Source organism: Hyperoodon ampullatus, assembly GCF_949752795.1.
Source record: "Hyperoodon ampullatus genome assembly, chromosome: 2".
In the NCBI taxonomy this organism is placed as follows: Eukaryota; Metazoa; Chordata; class Mammalia; order Artiodactyla; family Ziphiidae; genus Hyperoodon; species Hyperoodon ampullatus.
The window spans coordinates 50811680-50834801 of record NC_136915.1 but is presented as its reverse complement, the minus strand read 5'-3'; the positions used below and the strand labels follow the sequence as shown (position 1 = coordinate 50834801).

The 23122-nt window shown below is 36.4% G+C and overlaps 1 protein-coding gene across 1 annotated transcript in view; it reads left to right on the top strand.

The window, feature by feature from the left end:
• MYSM1 (Myb like, SWIRM and MPN domains 1) overlaps positions 1–21185 on the top strand; it is a 37490-nt gene extending 16305 nt beyond the window's left edge. The window contains exons 9-20 of the mRNA XM_079697249.1: positions 3250–3380; positions 4492–4595; positions 5828–5905; positions 7358–7446; positions 10801–10855; positions 11205–11255; positions 11977–12051; positions 12683–12871; positions 13586–13718; positions 18045–18150; positions 18329–18386; positions 20292–21185. Coding sequence (XP_079553375.1) covers positions 3250–3380; positions 4492–4595; positions 5828–5905; positions 7358–7446; positions 10801–10855; positions 11205–11255; positions 11977–12051; positions 12683–12871; positions 13586–13718; positions 18045–18150; positions 18329–18386; positions 20292–20459 — 1237 coding nt within the window. The 3' untranslated portion in view covers positions 20460–21185. The remainder of the gene's footprint in view (positions 1–3249; positions 3381–4491; positions 4596–5827; positions 5906–7357; positions 7447–10800; positions 10856–11204; positions 11256–11976; positions 12052–12682; positions 12872–13585; positions 13719–18044; positions 18151–18328; positions 18387–20291) is intronic.
• The last annotated feature ends 1937 nt before the right edge of the window (positions 21186–23122 follow it).

Below are 23122 nucleotides of genomic sequence, written 5' to 3'. Positions count from 1 at the left end.
TTGAATTAAGTTTACCCTCTAAATTTTCAGTGCCTTTTATTTGAATTATTTACTCAGGGATGGGGAACAAACCAAAAACTTCCCACCTTATTAGCTTAAGTGCTCTGAAGGTGATTTGCATTTTTCATAATAGTTTAATTAAGACATCATCAAACATGCATAATTTTTATTGCTTTAGGAGCTACAGAATTGTGTAGAGCCATCTTTACAGAGGGCTTCTGCTGTAACCTAGGAAGATTACCAAAGGAAAACAACCAGGCTTACTAAATTAGTAACTTTCATAAATTAGTAACTTTCATTTTACCCACACAATATTAAGTATTTTGAAATCTAAAGATAGCCCTATTCTAAAAGAAAGATTTTTTTCTTGTTCTTGACTCTCGTTTATCTCGCAGATGGTTGAGGTTAGGAAAATTCTAGGTAAGAGTGGTATCAAAGTAAAGAATACCTATAAGGAACCACTCCTGACATTTGCATACTGTTTTATAGTTTACAGAAAGCTTTTCTCTGTCATCTGACTCCTCGCAACAATCTTGTAAAATAGGCAGGTGGTATTTTCTCTATTTGATAGAATGATCTTGAGGTCAGGAGAGGTTTAGGGAGCCGCCTTGAATTATACAGACCAGCTGCTGACAAAAGAAGGACTTCAGTGCAAGTCTCAGCTCTGTAAATCACTCTTTCCATTATTCCACATTGCCTAAGTCACACTATTAAAAAAGACAAATTAAATTAAATCTCTGTTGGTATCTAATTCTGTTTTTGGAAATAAGAGCATGAATGGCCAAAATAAAAGTGCTACAAAATAATGACTAATTTGAAAGTGTCTATAAATTATCAGTGACTACTTAATGTTACTGTAATCAAATTTCATTTGTTACTTTGAATTTTGGATTTATGAGGCAGAATAATTTATATGGATAGCATAAGTTATATGGCAGTAGGTTCCTAATGCCATTTGCCTTAGTTCCTGAAAACAGTTAAATATTGCTGTTTCAGTATGATGATTTAGCCAAACAGTGTGAAAGCAAAAAGGAATGTTTTGAACAGGAACTCAAACCTATTCTCTTCAGAAATAGAAGAGAGTGTTTAGAGACTGGAGGCAGTATTAAAAAAATAGAAGAGTTAAAGTTTTAAAGATAAAAAAAGTCCTGCTAGATTTGTTTGTTGCTAAAAGATCCTTTCCATAAAAGCACATGCAGTTAACTCCCTGTTTAGGGGAATATTTTATTAAAATAGTAATCACTATCATTATTGAATACTTACCAAATGCAGTGCATTGTATTTAAGTCATCTCTAGTCCTCTTGACAGCCTTGTCCTCATTTTACAGATGAGCAAAATGAGGTTCAGAGAGGAAAAGGAACTTGTTCCAGGTCACATTAGGTGAAGGTGATTCCAGAGACTGCAGTCTTGACCCATTATTTTCACACTTTCAACTCTGGGCCTTGACTGACTTTTCATGCTGCCTCGCATGTTTTCCCCCCACCAGATCTTGGTGAATCTTGCTTCCTCTTCTCTTTCAGTTCTGCTCAAGGGAAATAAGAGGCCTTCTCTGACCACCCCGTGTCTACAGTAACTCACATATCTCCTCCCTCTCATTCTCTAACCCTGCATTTTATGTATCTTATAGAACTTATTACCACTGAAAATATTATATTTTTATTTGTGTGTTGTCTCCTCTCTCCCCAACCCCCCATGATAATGTAGGCTCCATGTTCATTGTTCATTGTTACGTCCCTAGTGCTTAGAATAATGCTTGGAATACAGAGGCAGATTGAAGGAGTGAATCATCATTATATCATAAACAGATATTTGTAGAGGCCTTACTATTTGTTCAGTGCTGTACTAGTACTAAGCTCTTTGTTTAAAGCCTTTCAATTTGGATAATCTTTAATTAGACGAGTACAGTTTATAGATTCGTATAGTTTTTTGGTAGCTGGGTATACCATGCCCATTCCGGCTTTCTTGCCTTCATTTGCACAGTCTGTTTACTTTTCTTTCAAGATACACTGAAATCTCACCTTTGTAATGGAACTTCTGATACCCTCCCACATCACAGATTACTTTTTACCCTCCCTGAACTACTGTAGAATTTATGATTTTCAATTTGGTTTCTGCTTAGGCCTTCCCTAAACACCCTATCTAAAATAGTCTGTACACATTTCTATCCCCTTATCCTTCTTACTGTGTCTTCCTAGCACATACTGCTACCTGACTACATAGTATATATTATTCATTAACTTATTGACTATTAGAATGTAAGGTCTGTAAGTTCGGGAACTTCAGATTCATCTCTGTATCCTTAGTGCCTAGAACAGTGCCTGGTGTATAGGACACAAAATAAATATTTGTAGAATAAAGATTGATTAAGAAATACCTATGTTATATGATATATCTGAATACTTGGTTTATAAAGTCTGTGTTTGAATCTTGTCACTTCCTTAAGTCAGTGCTTTAATCCCTCTCACCTACTTGTTTCCTTTCCTCTAAAATAAGAATGATAAAATCTGCTTTGTAGAGTTGTATATAAACCTTAGTACAACATCTGTTTTAAGCACTCAGTAATTGTTTGTTACAGTTATTAAGTTCTCTGTTACTTAAACTTTATGTTGTACCATCTAACATGGTACATTAAGTATATTTAGTAAATACGTGTTTTGTTATGGAAACCTCTTAATTCTTTCATAGTCTTTGTGCGTTTCTTGATTCCTTTAGAATGCCCTGTAGTATCCGTTTCTGTCTTCCACTGAGAGCACTTAATATTTACTAGCATAATGATTAAAAACTTTTAAGCATTTATAAGGTAGCTTATAATTAAAAGATGTTGTCCAGCAAAGTAAAAGTAAATGAACCTAAGCAATTTATTAAAAATTAGAGTGTCTAATACTAAATATTTTCAATATATTATGAATACACCCTTTTTATTCAAAGATTCAGGCTTGCATTTGGATCTGTAGATAAATAACGCTCTAACTTCAGAGTCCTGGGATAACTGAAATCTATTGAATTTAATATTGGGGAAGATATGATACTTGTAAAACTCACAGTATACTTGTAAGTTACTGTATCATTGAAAGATATTTTATTTCAGAAAAGAAAGTACACTTGAGTATTATGTATTAACGTTGTCTGTACACATTACATATTGAGAGGGGGTACATTTTAAAAATATTTCAAATATTAAAAGTTTCCCCCAGGAATCTTCTTTTATGTTTTTATTTATCCAAAATAATTGTACTTCCATCTCTTAGGGAGATATGCAAACCGAAATACTTAAATAAGACCTCAGTACGTCCTGGCCTGAAGAACTGTGGGGATGTTAATTGTATTGGACGGATTCATACATACCTCGAGTTGATAGGAGCAATCAATTTTGGATGTGGTAAAAATAAAAACCCAACAACATCTTTTACTCAACATTTTTTATCCTTATAGCACCCATTAATTTCTTTGATAGTTAGAATTCAAGTTAGACTTATTATAGATATAGAATACAGAAAGATGCTATAACGTTATAGAATAAATGTATTATTGAGATTTTGTTTTGAAACATTTCTGTTGATAAACTATATTTCCTTTTAACCTACATTGAAAATTGGTGGTATGATTTTAAAGGAAGAATATTCAGTCTAACTGGTAGAAATGATTTAAGGATGCAGTTCTTTGTCAAGTAAAAGTAATTTTATGAAAAGTCCAATCAAAGCCCATTTGGTTTGGAAATACTGTGTTAATGCTAGAAATACTGTCTAGCAGTGTTTAAATAAAGAAACTAATTTATGAACCTCTACACTTAAATGTAATAAAAGTGCCAAAATATTTTTCGTGATAGAGTTTCTTTCACCCTAGTTTTTCTCAAATTTAAGCATATTTTTAAATGTATTCCTCCCTTTTATTGAATTAACATGACAATTTTGAAGAAAGATAATAGTTATAGTTGCAAAGTGATAAGTTAATTAGAATCTTGTAACCCGTAGTTTGAGAGGAGTGTATTCTGTATTCTGTGTCTATGAAAAGACAACCAGAAAACTTCCTGTCAGAGATTATTTCATTTCATGTAGAGAGAGAATTTATAGTCTGCCCTGGGATCTGTCCTACATTTCAGCATCCTTGTTTGCCCAAAGCACGGTATTAGGACTGGCTTTACAGGAAAACTAAGGTGTCATACCTTCCTTAGCCACTAAAAGAAAAATGAAATCATGTTTACTGTATTAGACTTGCAAAGTTAACAAAGTGGGCTTAGCACTCATTTAATCAGAAATTAAACAAATGACCCATTTCCTAAATGTTTCATTTTATTGAGATTTCCTTATAATAACAGCATACTTTTATGTGAGAACTACCAAGTAGCACATCAAATGTGTATTGTGGAAATAAGCTCATATTTTTAAAAAAAACTTAGATATTGGCTTATAATTAATAGCATAGGTGTACCTTCCTATTTAACAAATGAGTTCCACAAAATAATAGATTGTTTTTTTCCTGGATTCCAATAGAACAGGCTGTATATAACAGGCCACAACCAGTTGATAAAGTACGAATCAGAGACAGAAAAGACACAGTAGAAGCGTACCAGCTTGCCCAGCGTCTGCAGTCTATGGTAAGCAGTCCCTTCTCTCACTAAATGATCTTTCCTGTTTGCTCCTTACCCTGTTAAGAAAGATATGCCTACTTCTCTTCCCCTGTTTAACAAATGGCCATCTAGTAGAAGAACAGGTTTTCGCTTTTATTTCACCCAAGCCATTCACTTATTTGGTTTCCATTCAGTTTCATGTTGATTTATGAGGCAAAAAACAAACCCCCAAAATTTAAAAATTCACTCACAAACTTCACGCAGAAGCATGATGTTTCGCTAAAGTGGTCTTAGACTGTTTTGTTTTGATTTCTGTATCTAATGTATCTTTTAAAACTATACATTTTAGCTCTTTTTTCTCTTTCATTTGTTTTTTGTTTGCTGAAAATTCTTACCGTAAGATTTAGCTTTGTAGAAGTACCATTCAAAATATTTTAGCCTTTATTTTTTAATTCTTGAGGTTAGTGAGTTTTACAGTATTTTAAAATGCATGCATCTTATTTTGAAAATAAGTGATCCAACAAGTCTCCTAAAAGGCAGAGTCATATTGTGGTCTTGTTGACTTTACTGATAAAATAGGTTAAATTGGTAATAGGTAAGATAAATGGAAAAAGTATAGATGATAGAGTAGGTATTTTTCTCAGTGTTTAGGCTGTAAACCATTTCTACCTAGTTTATTTTTTTAAGAAAGGATGTTTTCATATACAGTTGCTGGAGGTGGTGCTAGTCATACACTGGCTTCTGGCAGCCGGTCCATTTTAAAGGCTTCAGTACTGATGTTTGCAAAACTGGATATTACTAATCCAGTCAACCAACTTTATAATTTTTTACTATTTGTATTAACTAGGCAATCTTTTCCTAAGCCTGAGATATAATTATTTTGCTTCTAGTTTTCAATATTGTATCTCTGGCTATGTGTTCTTGCAAGTTTTCTACCATAATTTTCATGGTGATTCTTTTTGGTCCTAAAAAATATTCTTGTCCTAGAGTTGTAACTCCCAAATGGTGAAAGGAAATGAAAATTAAAGAGAAATTGAAATAAAATTTAGAAAATCATCACTGATTTATTTCTGAGCAGAGTACTAACTATTCAATGTAAATTAATAAAATATAGTCAGGCATTGCTGATCAGGTATTATAGTATTTTAATGCAGAAATTGAATTTTAGAAAATTATCATTTTGGTTTTGTGTATTAATGTGCTGTGATTTCTCCAAGCTAGTCTTGTGACCTTTTGCTTTATTTTTAATTTCATCACAGCGCACAAGGAGACGTAGGGTCCGAGACCCATGGGGAAATTGGTGTGATGCAAAAGACTTAGAAGGACAAACGTTTGAGGTAACTTTGATCCCTTCAGGTGACTCAAAAGTGAAAGTTGTTTTGTCAGTATACATTTGTATATCTTAATGTCACATATATTACACTTGTTTTATGTGTGTGTGTGTATATATGTATATGTCTCTTTCCCATGTTAATTTGTTTGTCTAGAAGTCATCAGTAAACAACAGAGAAGGCACTGATGATACAGTTAACTAGGAGTTTGACTAATTTTCAGAATTTTGATTATCTGTCTCTATATTCTGGTCTCTAGCTCCAGAATATCTGCCAAGGTGCCAGGGAGTTGTGCCCTGTTCATTTCAGTAAAGTCATTGAATGATGTTCTGATATACCAATTAAAATATTGTTCCATGCATTAGACATAAATTGAATTACAAATATTAAAGTATTATTTCTACTAAGAAAAATTATGGTCCTAAAAAGAAACATAGGCAGTGAGTATATGTGTGTATGTGCGCGCACACGCGTGCACACACAAATGTGTTCTGTGCATATATAATTTGTTTGTGAACAACCAGTGCAGTCAAATGGAAATAATATGTGAATGTGTACTTACTGGCTTTGTTACCTTGGGTAACTGTACCGAATCTCAGGGCTTTATTTATGAAGTGTGGATAATAACATCTCCCTCAAAGATTGTTGTGAGAATTAAGTGAAATAAAATGTATGAAGGTCCTAATACTCGGTACTCAGTAAGCCTTTGCATGCACCAGGTACTCAGTAAATGTTAGTTCTCTTCTTTCTCTTCCCCATTCCCTGCCCCCAGCCTCACATCTGAGCATTATTCTAGGCACAACAATTAGTAACACATGGTTCCTGCCTACCAGGAACTTACATTTCTAGTAGGAAAGATAAAACCTATGGTAAGTTCCATGAGATTGGTCCCAAGAAATATAAGGTCCTCCCAAAGGTTGTGATCAGGGAAGGTTTCACAGAAGATGTGATTTTTCATCTGTGACTTGAAGGATGAGCAGGAGAATCTCAAAATGTGGAAATGTGGATGAGGCAACCCCAAGCTGAAGGAGAGGCATAAGCAAAGGTACAGACATAGGAAAATACCAGATATATTCTGGAAAAGGTACATAGTTCATAAGGGCTGGAATATAAGATTGGTAATAGAAATGAAATGAAAGAGAATTATTTTATTTTATATTTATAAAGGACTTACTGTGTCAGACATTATTGTCAATATTTTGGAAACATTAACTCATTTAATCTTCACAATAACATCATGACATTGTTATTATTACTATTATTGTTCTCATTTTAAAGATGAGGAAAACTGAAACACAGAAAGCTTCAGTAACTTGGCCAGGGTCACCCAGCTAGTAAGTAGCAGAGACAGGCATTCTGTCTGCTGAATCTGTGCTCTTTAGCTTTATGCTGTGGTGTCTCTTTATTAACTTTCCCTCTCAGTGGTTGATGGACTCTGATCAAATGGTTTTTTTTTAGCATCTCTCTGCTGAGGAGTTGGCAAGAAGAAGAGAAGAGGAAAAATGCAAACCTGGTAAATCCTCAAAAGTGCCAAGGCCAACAAAAAGGTATAGTGTGACATTATATAAGTGTGATTTTTTTTAAACTTATCACAAATGATTAGAAAATCTATGGAAGGGCTATCTGATATTGCAACATTACATTGTCCACATTAAGTTTCAAAATACTGCTGGGGCTTCCCTGGTGGCACAGTGGTTGAGAGTCCGCCTGCCGATGCAGGGGACGCGAGTTCGTGCCCTGGTCTGGGAAGATCCCACATGCCATGGAGCGGCTGGGCCCGTGAGCCATGGCCGCTGAGCCTGCGCGTCCGGAGCCTGTGCTCCGCAACGGGAGAGGCCACACAGTGAGAGGCCTGCGTACCGCAAAAAAAAAAAAAAAAAAATACTGCTGAAGGGGCTTCCCTGGTGGTGCAGTGGTTGAGAATCCACCTGCCAATGCAGGGGACACGGGTTCAATCCCTGGTCCGGGAAGATCCCGCATGCCGCGGAGCAGCTAAACCTGTGTGCCACAACTACTGAGCCTGCACTGTAGAATCCACGAGCCACAACTACTGAGCCTGTGTGCCACAACTACTGAAGCCCACACACCTAGAGCCCGTGCTCCGCAACAAGAGAAGCCACCACAATGAGAAGCCTGTGCACCGCAACGAAGAGTAGCCCCTGCTCGCCGCAACCAGAGAAAAGCCTGCGCACAGCAACAAAGACCCAACGCAGCCAGAAACAATAAATAAATAAAATAAAATAATAAAATAAATAAATAAATAAAAATACTGCTGAAATTTTTTATTTCACTGATTACTAATTTGGGAGACCTTGAGCAAAAGTGTTCATTTGTCCATGTTCAGTGAATATAGGATCCAACATATGTTGTAAGGGGGCCTTGTTTGTGACAGGTGGTCATTTAACTCCTTAGACATTATGAACAGGTAACCTCATGAAATGACTAGTTCTCTCTTTGATTGATGCTGAATGTTAGTTTTTTCTTTAATAATTTAAAATATTTAACTTGTAACATTAAGGGTCACCAAATAAGTTAAATGCCTTGATTTTATAGACCCTCACTTCCTGCAGATGACCCATGAAATAGACTATAGTTTTTTTGTTTGTTTGTTTCTGTGGTACGCGGGCCTCTCACTGTTGTGGCCTCTCCCATTTCGGAGCACAGGCTCCGGACGTGCAGGCTCAGCGGCCATGGCTCACAGGCCTAGCCGCTCCGCAGCATGTGGGATCTTCCCGGACCGGGGCACGAACCTGTGTCCCCTGCATCGGCAGGCGGACTTTCAACCACTGCACCACCAGAGAAGCCCTAGACTGTAGTTTTGTCAGTGTCCCTTTAAAACAAGACATCCAGGAATGCCACTAGGTTATTTTCAATGGAAAGAGCCCTAATACTCAACCAGTTGTATGTCCCTGGGTAAGTTACACAAAGCCTTTATAAGCCTTGGGTCCTCATTTATAAAATAATATCTATAATAGCTAACACTGTTGGCTATGTTTTAAGCACTTCATATATATTAACTCATTTAATCCTCATAACAACCCTATGAAGTAGTTAATATAATCATTCCCATTTTATAGATGAGGAAACTGAGAGGCACAAAGAGGTTTTGTGACTTGCCCATGCTTGTTAATGGTAGTGTTGTGATTTAACCCAGGCATTAAGGCTTAAGAATCCATACTCCTAACCATTACATTATATATCACCTCTCTAAAATTAAAATCAAAACTTAGAGTTGTGAGAATAAATTAAATGAGATTAACTATGTAAGAAAATACAGTTGTCCATAAGTTAGGACTCCTCATCTAGTGTCCACACATTTGATTTTCTGAATCTAAATGTGAGACATACTTAATTGTAATTTCAAGTCATTCTTCCAGTTTGTGAGGACCTTTTTGAATCCAGATCCACTTTTCTTCGTAGCTTTGAATCAACATTTCAATAAGCTTGCCTTTTCTACAATTGATCACTGATTAAAATGTTTAACTGAGATAAATGTAAACCTCAGATATCATTGTTCAATGAGCTATATATTACCACAGTTAACTATTTCTTCATCTTATGCAGAAGAATAATCATAGCAGATGTCTTGCTTACATTTAGTAACAATATATTTGAGTCTTTATGAGTCTGCTAGTTTCTAGCAGATCATTCCTATCAAAAATGAAATTTAGGTGTACCTGTCATGACTTATATTTTCATGAACCCATTATTGTTCTTAGTAGTCACCTCTTCACTTGCTAAAGGCTCACAAATCAGCTGTTTAATAACCTTTTCTAGAATTTTCCTGATACTCAACATTTAATTCCTCTGCTTCTTTTTTTGTGTTTTGAAAACAGGCCCAATAATTGCCTATTCCTAGTCCTCCAATAATTTTTTCATTCTCTATGTTTCCTCAAAAAGGGTTGATGGTGGTTTCACATGATGGTTCTTCAAAGTGCTCTGGGATGCATATGCTTTCTTTCTATTTTCTCATCTATCTTGACCTTTCAGTTCTTTTTATTTGCATTGACTAAGCACTTTCTAACTTGAAGATCTTCCTCATTCAGCAAACACTTTTTGAATGCCTACTCTGTGTCAAGCACTGTTCTAGGTACTTGCAATACAGTATTCAGCAAAACAAAGTGTCTGATCTCCTAGCACTAAGTGTCTGGTAGAATAGGAACTAAATAGTTCTGCTCTTTTCCAGTTGTTAAAATGAACATATTCGCTGTCTGTTTTCTCTGACCATAGCCTAAAAACACTTTAAATATTTTTCTCAAACCTCAATTCTTTATTGGTCAAAGCCTTTCTAATATTTCTGTCAGATTTGCACATGCTTTTGTATCTAGCCTTGCTTAGGCGTCCCTCTTTCCATCTTTTATACTTTTTCATTTTAAAAGATGAGTTTATCATAGAACTTTCGATATCCATTAATTTCTTTAACAGAACTGTTTGTCATTTATTCATTCAACAAATACTTACTGAGTCCCTACTCTGTTGAACACATTGTACTGACAGGAGTGTTTCTGAGAAACTTCCATCTTTCTTGAACTTGCTTTCCTATCTTATGTCAGGGTTAGGTTTTCATTGAACTTTTGAAACCTACTTTCAGTGTAGGACACATGTCTGGCCATTTATAATGTTCTCCTCTTTGGGTGTTAAAAGAAATTAAGACAACAAAATTACTTTTTCCCAAAGGTCATGTTGTTTCCCAAAGTTTTAATCAAGTCCGAAAGAACAGTGCTTCTTTCAAAAGGGTTGTATCACAAGAAGTTCTCCTAGTTTAATATTTTTTTCACTCAGACAGAATTTAGGTTTAGATTATTGGTACACATTTTCAAATTTGTAAATGAATGTTATTTTCCTGATTATGTTATTGAAATTATATTAGGAATGATTTTTTTTTCTTTTTCCTTTTCCAGCTCATTCGATCCCTTCCAACTGATACCTTGTAATTTTTTCAGTGAAGAAAAGCAGGTACTACTTATTCATCACTGAATGGCCGTAAATAATACCCTCCTCTCAGACATGAAATATTTCTTCTTTTTCTGTGTGTGCAAGGCATGTGTATAAGAAAGGTTGGATAAGGCAGGGTACGCTGAAAGTCAGATGAGTGATACAGATGGAAAATGAGAAAAGAATTTCTCCATGCTAGGGCTTTGAATTTATACATATATTTCTTTAAACGTCTGTTTTGTGCTGAGCCTTGGTTGGTGGTGAGAACTTGGTGTGATAGATAAAGGAGAAAAGGGTGGGCATTCCGATAGGAAGAACAAAATCTCTATTTTTATGCTCCCCCATTTTTTTTTTTTTTTTTTTATTTCAGGAGCCATTTCAGGTGAAAGTGGCTTCAGAAGCACTTTTAATAATGGATTTGGTAAGGATATTATATTGTGTTTACTTAGTTATTCTGATTTCTATTCTTGTGTATTTTTATTGCAGGCATAAGAGAGAGTATGGAAGACGTGTATTTTGGATCTTAACTATCCTCCTTTACAAGGAATCTAAAAAATAAGTCTTTTCTTTTGGAGAAAAGCCAAACAATTGCATGTTTCCATATTTTAGAGAAAATAAATTAATGTGAGTTTTTGCAGACTGTTTATCATCATTAACCCTATTTTAATTTCTTAGTATTCTTGTCTGCTGCCTTCTAGATAACTGCAACAAAGCACAACTCTTATAATTTGGAGACTCCTTGTTTTGCACTAAACTACAGAGATCTCCAATGGTTGTGTGTGTTTATGGTGTTTTCTATAGGAGGACCCAGAGTGATGTTTACTTTGTATCCTTATGATACCTTTCCTCAGTAGGCGGAGCAAATGGTATCTTCATTTTGTAAATGAAAAAAATGGCATCTTGGAGTGTTTCAGTGTTTGGTTCAAAGTCTCTCAGCTGGCAGTACAGATAGGTCTAAAATCTTAAGTCTCTGTGTGCTGAGCCTAGCATCTGGTTCCTCTACTATGCTATTTCATTTTAGAGAAGCATAATTACCATACTTGTAAATGACTCTTCTATGATAAGTGAGGTTTATTCTGATTTTTTGGTCTGGTGGGTTTGGTTTGTATGTTTGGGCTAAGTCTATCTTGTATTTTTTTTAGCATGCTCATGTTTCTATGGCAGAAGTGATTGGTCTGTTAGGAGGAAGATACTCAGAAGTTGATAAGACAGTTGAGGTAAGTTTTCTCTTAAAAATTTTAAAATTATTTAGTCCTGCTGCCATACCAAATATTTTTATAGATTTTAGTGTGTATAATTAACATATAAACCTTATCTATGATATAAATGAGAATATGCAAATGTGGACAGTTATATATTCCCAGAGGTGACTGAACATTCCATATATTGAGCACCTGTTTCCTTTTACCACTGAGAAAGAGGGAACATTACCAGGCCTTAGTTCTTCATTGCCTTTGCAATGTGAAAAGTGAAAAGCTTCAACTCCTAAGAGACCAGAGACCAGGAAACATGCTCTAACCTTATAATTGAAACTTGGTATACATCATTTTGCTAGAAATTATTATCATAAGTAATAGGGGTCATCAAAAGACTGTGTTTATACAGATAATATACAGGCTGACCTGGAAAACTAACCCGTAACTTGTCTTGAGTAGGAAAATGGCTTTTGAGTTCCTTGCATACAATCACACTTTTGGAGAGTAATTCGTTTGCAAGTTAAAGGCTGCCTATTATATAGGTAGATAAAAGGCTTGGCTTTAAAAAGTTTCTGTATCTGTGTATGAAAGGACTGAAGCAATAGAATTAACAGGATTTCAGTATAATCATCTGAGGATTAATCCTTTATAGGTCTGTGCAGCAGAACCGTGTAACAGTCTGAGTACAGGACTACAGTGTGAGATGGATCCCGTCTCACAAACACAAGCCTCGGAAACCTTGGCTGTCAGGGGCTATAGTGTTATTGGATGGTATCATTCTCATCCTGCCTTTGATCCTAATCCTTCCTTACGAGATATTGACACTCAAGCCAAATACCAGGTGTGTTTATAGGTCTTTTTGTATGTAGTCTGTAAATAATTGCACATTTTCTCCCCTCTTGTTGTTTTCTGTTAAATAAATACACTTTTAACATTTCTGGCAAAGTGATTACAAGAGTAATACATGTTTATTTAAACATTTAGAAAATTAGCTATTCTGTTTAATATAGATAAGACATCAAAGTAACAGTGATAATTCCCCCCAGAGCCTTTAAAAATGATGGGGATAACTAAGACAGGGACTGGGTACAATTGAAATAATTGGAAATATAATATATTTTGCACCTCTGGAAAAAACAGAGTTTTGCTTTATTCTGCAATTTTATGTTTGATATCTGGATGTTTCTGCTGTAGGCAGCTGTTTGTAAATTATTACCATATAGATAAAGATTACAGCTGAGGGGCTAGTGAATATAATTTGTAAATGTATTCATGGCAAATATAGATTTTGCAGGCCAGGTGATCTTTTTAAGGGTGATCTTAAAAAAGGGATCTGTTCAGGTTGGGTTGGACATGTTTTGGCCTGAAAATTTTAGGGTATGGAATAAATTTAGTTGCTGTTTGGAAGTGAAGTTTTTAACACACTTTTGCATTCCCTTTTCCTCTATTGGAGGAATTTTAAAATGAGGAAGAACATTTAAAATGTTGGTATGGGTAAATACTGACTTTTAAATTTATGTGGTTGAAACTAATTATACTTTTTTTTAAATTGTAGAGTTACTTCTCCAGAGGCGGTGCAAAGTTCATTGGAATGATTGTTAGTCCTTATAATAGAAATAATCCTTTACCTTATTCTCAGATTACCTGCCTGGTTATAAGTGATGAAATTAGCCCAGATGGCTCTTATCGTAAGTTTTCAACAAAAACAATCCTACTTCTACTTTCATTTTTTTTTTTGAATCTTACAAATCACAGAATTTATAGCTGTTGAAAGCAATTTGATGGAAAAGTTTGTGTCCTCAACTAGGGAATCACTGTTTGCATACCATGTAGTACAGCCACCCTCTTTCCTTTTATGATTTCCTTCTGCATTAAAGTTCCCACTGTGTTACCATGGCCACTGGGCAAAAACATTACAATGTAGAGAAAACTTATGGCCAAGCAGTGTGTGTATTAGGTCCTGGAGACATTGCAGTAAGCAAAACAGACAAAGTCTCTTCTGTTCTCTTGAAAATTCTTGATAAATGCAGATTGGCTTTCTCTGCAATGACATTCAAATGAAAAAATAATAATAATAAAGAATAATGACCACCCTACCACTAGCTATCCATGATCTCCCAGTTTAGGCTCAACAGTGCCTAGCTATTTTTATATCTGTCTCTCTCAAGAAAGAATTTGGTTGGTTTAGCCCATCATATGACTTGGTTCCTTTGGGATTTATGTCCACTGCTGTTCCTGTCAACTCTGGCTGGATAGAGAATTAGTGTAGCAGACTAGGAAAAGTACGGGAGTGTAAAAAGCGAGTGTGGATGGAAGGAAAAGATTAGAGGAAACAATTACATCTCTAGGATACTCTCTTTTCATCCTTAATACCACTGCTCTAGTTGACTGTCCTCTCTGGATACTGTCACTCTACATTATACTCTTCCCCATTAGCTCATGAGCCCCTTGAAGGTAGATATGATGTTGTACTCATTTTTCTATTCTCAGTTTCTAGCACAGGGCCTGGCATAAAGTAGGTACTAAATGAATGTTTAACAAATTAATTTTTTCATTCTTAATAATGTCAGTCAGATACCCTCTCTTTATAATGTCACAAAAATACCCTCTTTGGTAAAGACCCCAGCACTACCACCCCTCGTGTCATTTACTATTAGTTGCTCTATTCTTTGTGCACCTGCAACATTTGTTTCCTGCCTTCGTGGTTGCTTTCGTGTTTTAATATAATTTATTTATTTAGCCTGTCTCACTAAATTGTGAGCCCCAAAGAGCAGGAGCTATGTCTTCTTTGTATCTCCTGTAGTACCTAATCAATTGCCTTACACCTAAGGAGTGGTCAGGGCTCTATAGGTTTTTGTTGAATGAATAGTATTGACATTAACTTTAGTCCAAAACGCCCATTTTTAACGTATCACATATATACATCATTCTTTACACCAGTGTAATTTTACAAAAAGTTAACAAAAGGAAGAATCACAATGAACTTGTTCTCAATTTAAACCATGTCTTACTGTCACATTCTGCTAGATTTGGGGAGTGAGCCTCTACTCTGATGCTGTCTAATACAGTCACATGTGGCTACGTGTGACTGTTTAAATTAATTAGAATTAAATGAAATTTAAAATTTAGTTCCTAGAATCCTACTGCTGGCCAAAATGAAGTAACAAGGACCTGTCTGAAACAACCAAAAAACTGGACAAAATATAGAGAACAGTGGTATTTAGGATATAATATCAAACAGTGAAAGAATATGATTCCTGAGAGATGGAAAACCAACAAAATGAGCCCAGGTTAACCTAGCTTATTGACTTAAAAGAACTTCCAGGTGTGGCACAAGGTGGAGAAACCCACCCAGAGCCTAGCAGACTCTGAGTTGAGGTGATGGAGGTAAGAGCAAGGAGACCAGGGCAACTAAATTTGCAAGACATTGTACCAGAGAGCAGAAAGCTGCCTAGAGAGCAGACTCCAAAGATTTGTAGAAGGTTCAGATTTATTATTTAGCAAGATAAAGACTGATGCCTGTGTGTGAACAGACTACCCCAAACAGGAAAGAATCACCTGAAAGATTAGCGGGCACAGTCCTGGATTCTCGCATAAGCTGCCGTCACAACACACAAGTATTCCACGTTATCATCATTGCAGAAAGTTCTCTTGGGCAGAGCTGCCTCTTACATGACTTGACCATTGTTAATACTGCTTGTTAGGTCTTAATCCTTGGTTCTTCTCTTTGTTCCTCTTGGAAACCTTCTGGTTCAAGAATTAAAATTTCCTAGAAGCCCTGGGATACCTTGTGTTACAGTACTTTGAACTGGATCCTTTACTTATTTATTTGTTCATTCATTGATTCATTCTTTTTTTTTCCCCCTCTATTAGGTGTGTACCCAAATCCTATCTTTATAGTATGTCTAATGGTTAATCATTTTCTCTATTTGTAATAGGCCAGAAATATACTTAGTGATTCATTTTATTCTGACACTTTAGTGGATAAAAATAATCAGTACATATATGTATAATTGAATCACTTTGCTATACACTTGAAAATAACACATTGTAAATTAGCTATACCTCAATAAAAAAAATAATAAGCATATCAAAAAATAATCAGTACAAAAAGAAATTTTTACTGGTTTTAGTGCTGTTTTTTTAACTTAGAAAATATTCTGAATACCAAATAGAGGTGTATGATGTGTTGTGTATGTGTGTGTATTTTCATGGTCTTTTTATGAGCACAGACTGAAAATGTATTTGTTTATTTACCTCTCTTTTAGTCTCATTTTTTACTTTCATTAAGAGTAGGAGTTGCTTACCTGGATTCAGAGCCCAGCTCTGATATTTATTAGTTATTTTACCTTGGGCAGGTTACTTAATCCCTCTCATTCTCATTTGCCAAATCTGTAAAATGAGAAAAAAATTATTAACTTGCTTACAGGAGGTTGTAGAGACTGTCAGTAATGTATGTAAAGTGCTTAGTAAATAATAGGTCTAAAATAGGTAGTTACGATCATAACTATTGTCTGTGCTTAGTAGATAATCAAAACATAACAAGTAAATGATTGTTATCACAAAAGGAGTTTGTGTAATAGCTTGTGTACTATAATGTTTCACTCTTCTTAAGTTCCTGGAGGGGGAAAATGAAATGGAAGAGAATTGAGAAATGAAAAAAGATCAGTTTATCATCAGGCTTGCTGTTCCTTTCTCTCCTTCCATATACCTGAAAAAAAAAATGGGGGGAAAAAAGCCTTTTTAGGGCACATTGACAAGTTATGCTTGTATTGTGTGGAAGTAGAATTATGATTTTTTTCTTAATACCTTCCCTAATACCTTCTGATTTGCTGACATTTTGTTTACTCGAAAAGCCTACAATGGCAAAAATGCAAGTTGAGAGGCAGTATAATGTAAACATTAAGAACATAAACTCGAGCCAGACTGCCTGGGTTCAAACCCTGGCTCTACCTCTTACTAATTAGATATGTCCAAGAACAGGGTATTTAATAACCTTTCTGTGGCTCAGTGTCCTCGTCAAAAAAAAAACATTGGGGACAACACTGGTAGCTAGTTCATGTAACTGGTCTTACATTTATATAAAAAGCACCTTTATATATAAAGCCTGGCACACAGTAAGCATTATATAAGTGTTATTATTATTATTATTATTATTATTATTATTATTATGGTATTGGCCTTCGGTAATGAATCAGCTGAGCCTTTAATAAACTGCAAATACAATTACATGGAGATTTTGAAAGATATGTGAGAAATGTCTAAGTAGGCTCATCTTTTGTTATTTTTTCCTTTGTAACTTATGTACGTGATATCTACCCCTTGGACTTGTTTCCTCCAGAGTTTAGCATGACTCAAGTGCAGTTACTGCCTCTCCAGAATTAAACCTAGCCCCTGTCTAGTCTTAGATCAGCACGTAGAGGGAGGTGGAATGAATGGGGGCTCAGAAGTCGGGCAAGCCTGGTGGGGTTTGAAATCCAAGCTCTTTGCTTTACTAGTGGAAAGAGCTTGTTCAACCTGTCTCAGCCTCAGTTTTATCTGTTAAATAGGAATAATGCTACCTACCTCATAGCAGTGCTGTAAGCTTGATAACATGTGTTTAAAAAAAAAAAGTCACTGGGATGGAATATATCTTGGTTTGCCTAGGTCAATCCCAATTTAAGCCTGTGGTTCTGGCACAATTATTAATAGTGCCAGCTTTCACTCCAAAAGTGTCTTGGTTTGGATGATAAATTATGTGATCATCTTACCTGTCACAGTTCCTTGCATGGAATTGTCATGCAAATGACACTTTTACTTTTCTTTATTAATTGCTTGGCATTAATATACTTGATGAACCAAGTTCAGCCAGGCAGTGCATATTTAATGAATGCCCACTATGTTTAACGTGCTGTTTAGCTGGTCTGCCAAGCTGCAGTTATGAAAACACGGAAGGGAATTTTAAGTAATTAAAAGGAGATTGGAGATTTAAGAAAATGTAAAATGTAAAAATGCGCTGCTTTATGCTTTTCTAGGTTTACCTTATAAATTTGAAGTACAACAGATGTTAGAAGAACCTCGGTGGGGATTAGTGCTTGAAAAGACAAAATGGATAATAGAAAAATACGGGCTATCCCGGAGGTATGTACTGTGGTTTGAGATGGTTACACATCTGCAGTGTTTCTCATTAAATCACATTTTAGGAAAAACCCAAGTTAAATATAAAATTGTGATATATGGCATCAGTGATAGTTTATTACAAAACTGATTCGTTTATAGTATTTGTTTCACTGGTTTGTTTTCATATTTCTTCCAACAGCAGTGTCCCCATGGATAAAATCTTTCGTCGGGATTCTGACCTGACTTGTTTGCAGAAAGTAAGCTGCCTTCACTTTAATTGGTTTCATTGCTCACAGATTCCAAAGCTATTCATATTGATGTGTTTTCCCATGATGCCTAACGCTTTGTGGATACACTTTTTTGTGTATTTCCTTTATTGCTTTTTCAGTAATGTGTTTTGGTGCCCATGCTTGCATATAGAAATAATGCTGTTTTAGAAAAAATTTGTCCATGTTGGCTGATAAATTTCTTAGCACATTATTATTGTACACAATGGAGAACATTTTTCTTATTTTATTAAATTCAGAAGTGCCATGTTTCCATTTAGCTTTAACAAATTGATCATTTTTAAAAACGGTAGTATAAATCTAACAATTAAATTTAAATGGTAATTTTACTTAACTTTCTGGTAGGAAAAAAGAGTCTTGAATTATTTTATTTCACTTCTAGTTTTGTTTCTATGAGTATAATGAACTTCAGTAAGATTGGCAACATTGGTCTTTCTTTTTTTCCTTTGGTAACAGTTTGGGAATAGAAAATTTTAACATTAAATTTCTTAAAAAAAATTTTTTTTTTGGCTGCGTTGGGTCTTCATTGCTGCACGTGGGCTTTCTCTGGTTGCAGCTAGCCGGGGCTACTCTTACTGCAGTACGCGGGCTTCTTATTGCAGTGGCTTCTCTTGTCGTGGAGCACGTGCTCTAGGTGTGCGGGCTTCAGTGGTTGCAGCATGCGGGCCGTAGAGCATGCAGCCTTCAGTAGTGTGGCGCGTAGGCTCAGTAGTTGTGGCTCTCAGGCTTAGTTGTTCATGGGATCTCCTGGGACCAGGGATCGAACCCATGTCCCCTGCATTGGCAGGCGGATTCTTAACCACTGTGCCACCAGGGAAGTCTCTCTTTTTAATATTTTTTACCCCCTCCTATTATAGCCACTTTTTCTTTGCTCTGTTGGAAGATTAATGTGCGCATTTCCCAGGAAATAGACTCTATCATTCTATTTTTGAAATGGTAGAATCCTGTATTTTTATGTACATAGATTTTTATCCCATAGGATTCATGGCTTTATAAATAAAACTACTAAAAAAAGAAGCAAAGTCACAAGTTTGTCCAAAGTAGAAAGCATCATATATGCAATTTCAGTTTTATCTCCTTATATAAAATCAGAAAGTAACTGCACCTCACCTCCACTGGCCTCTACCGCGAGGCCCTGGCGCTCTGGGCCAACGCCTGGCAGCTGCAGGCCCAGCTGGGTGTCCCCTCGGGCCCAGACCGCCCTCTGCTGACCCTGGTGGGTCTGGCTGTGTGCCACCAGGAGCTGGAGGACCCCGGGGAGTCCTGGGCACGCTGTGAGAAGGCCCTACAGCTGCTGGGGGACAAGAGCCCTCACCCTTTTCTGGTACCCTTTCTGGAGGCCCCAGTGTGGCTCTCCTGGCACCTGGGCCTGGACAAACGCCAGTCAGAGGCCCGGCTTCAGGCCCTGCAAGAGGCAGGCCTGACGCCCACACCACCCCCCAGTCTCAAAGAATTACTCACCAAGGAGGTGCTGGATTAACATACCTAGATTTAAGGCCGCTGTGGGGAGAGGTGCTGCCCCAGGATGGGGGTGGGGTGCGGGCAGATGAGGACATGGACAGCAGTTGGGAGGCGACCGGGGTCCTGGGAACCCCTAGAAGTTCCACAAACAATTTGTAGCAGACTGAAGAATGCGCTGCTTCTGTTGAGCTGGGCTCAGGACAAGCTTTGCTAAGCATTCCTCAGCAATGGCTTCCTGCACTTCAGCTGACAGTTATTAAACACAAGTCTATCCTCAGTCACCTTTAAGGAGAATGATTCTCATTTAAGCATTAGAAAATGGGAGATGTGGAAAGGGATAAAATAGTGATAGTGATGCAAACCCTCTTCTTACCACTTTTTGTGTTTAAATATAAAATTTTTCTTTTCAACTAGCTTTTGGAGTGTCTGAGGAAAACTCTGAGCAAAGTGGCCAATTGCTTCATTGCTGAAGAATTCTTGACTCAAATAGAAAATTTATTCCTTTCCAATTACAAAAGCCAGCCAGAGAACGGAGTGGCCGAAGAGAAGTGTGTTGTGGAGCCAAAGGCGCTGTTAACGTGACTATTTTAAAGTAAGATGTCTTAACCGCGACACAGTAGACCGTACTTTCAGAGTTATAGCCTTGAAATTATTGTAATTTAGTTAACAGTGGTACAGCTTTGTTGGTTTTTTTTTTTTTGCTAGTTCACGAAATCCAAATTTTGCCACATAAACCATGTGACAAGAAAGAGACACGGACTTGGACTTGTTTTCATATGTGGCGCTTAGTCCTCCTCGCCGGTCAGCAGGGTGTGGGCTGACGGGCGGCCTCCCTGCTGTCTTCAGGTTGATAAGTGCACTGTGTCTCAGATTTTTATTTCCCCCTGAACTAGTCATTCCAGTTTTGCTACCTCCTGTCTCATGAGGAGCACTTCCATTCTTTTCATGTGTTTTTTGGTGAGGCTTGTTTATGGTTGCAAATGAGATACAGGTGGGTGGTCCCAGCGTAATTAACATCGTTGAGAACTGCTGGTTTAATGAATCTAAGGACAGGCTGTGGGAGGCCAGGGGAGGCATCAGGAGAAAATCTTCAAAACAGGCAAGAGATCTAAAGGAGAGAATCAAATGACCAGTTTTTTAATTACAGATATTTGCTTCCATTTTATTGTATAACAACACTACTATAGGATATGCCATTTTCTCAGCTGAAACATTTTGTATGGATTTCAGATACATAACATAATAAGCTTCAACTATAGGTCCACTTATGTTCATTTGTGTGATAAAGCCTCAGTTAACTAGAACACAGGTAATCATAACCCTTAAACTAGACTTTTTTTTTTTTTCCTACTACCTGCTATGAGGAGAAAGAGGCAGATTACAATAAAGCTTAAATAAATCAGACTTAATTTTAAAAACAAAAAATCCTTCCAGGACATATTATGTATTCAGCCCCGTTTCATATACTTGCTGAATCCAGAACAGGGGTCAGTGAACTTTTTATGTAAAGGGGCAGTTAGTAACTTAGGCTTTGCAGGCTACACACCATCTCTATCAGACATTCTTCTTTATGTTTTTTAACAACTGTTTAAAAACATAAAACCATTCTTAGCTCATGAGCCTCACAGAAAACAGGTTGCTGGCCATTATCTTCCAAACCCTGCTCCAGAGAATTGCAAACATTTAGAATTTATTTTCAAATGCATGAGCCTGAGACATTGAAAGGTCTTGCATCATCTTCAAACAACAATAAAACTAAAAATTGTGATTTACATTTAAAATTGTTTTCAAATGAAAGTTAGTGGTCATGCTGCCTGATTTATTCTGATAGATTTTAGTTTCCTTCTCTTAACTAAAGAATTGACTTATGTCCTTTCTCCAAGCATTCTTATTAATATCAGTTTTATTACTTCTAATCTGCATATGATTCTGTACCTTTACCTTTTTTGGTTTAATGAATATCCAAGGAAAATAAGTCAGTATTGGAAGGAGCAGTGAGCCAGTTTTAGATGACCTGGGTCTTGACTCAACCTTGTGATTTGGGGGATATAGTTTACCTTCTCTGGGCCTAAATTCATGTGTAACTGAGGTCTAAATTATCTGCCCTGCATCCTTTCAGGTCTAAAATCTTATGATTCACTCTGATTGTTGGACTTACCCACCTGGAGCTTGTATTTTGAGATGTTCCAGTTCCCAAATTAATGAATGTTTTTAAAGAAAAATGGTAGTATTTTCCATTTTTCTATATGTATTTAGGACAAACGGTGAAACATAACTTACAAAGCAGTTACTTTTGGGACTGGGCTTATTAGAGCTATAGACCAAGAATCAGGAAACCTGAGTTCTTACCCTAATTCTCTTACCAGCTTTGTTGTGTGGCAGTGGTAAGATCACATAACCTTCTGGACCTCAGAATCTTCACCTGTAATTAAAGGGCAGAAAGTCTGTAATTCTGTAAAAGGGTAGTGATTTGTTCCTTTCTTCCCTTCCTTTTGACATACTTTCTTCGTTGTATCAGGAACAGATCCTAGAAAGTGGTATTAGTTAGCTTTCTTGATTGACATTTCCCAGTAATATTGATGAATTGGGGTTGGAAAATAGTGGAAATTGTTAAAAGTTCTTTTCTCAGTCTGGGTCCTCTGCATGCTAGTGGTTCACCACATTTAGTAACCTAAGCCATACTATGAGGAACTCTCAAAGGTGGTAATATTCAGAGTTTAGAGCTTTGAGAGAACAATTCTTAAAATAATACTGTTTTTTTCTGATGATAGAGTACATTTATGAGAAAATATTTTTTAAAAAGCAGAAAGCACAGTTAACATTTTGGTATAAATCTTTCCCCATTTTTTTTTGCATCATGTAATTTTAGATTAAAATCTGATATCTTCCTCCCCTCCTCCCTCATTCATTGTTTTTTTTTTTTCTCGTCATATTCTTAAAACATTTTTGTAACTACAGGTGCCCGCATTCCTGTCACTGCCAACCTTGGCCTGCTGAGGGCAGTAGGAGCCAGGCCTTGAGAAGCAGAGAGGAAGTCTAGGGCTGAGGGTGGTAGTGTAATGCAGGAAGTTTAGGAGGCAGGGTCTCAGAGGGAAACCTACCTCTAGTAATGTTTACAGAGTGAAGATGGGACTTGAAAACATCCAAGTCTCTTCATCCTGATTTGGTTCTTTCTTTTGCGCAATGACAATAAAATAATGAGCTTAATTTACTTTCCTTTTCCAGCTTGCCTGGTGGAAATTGAC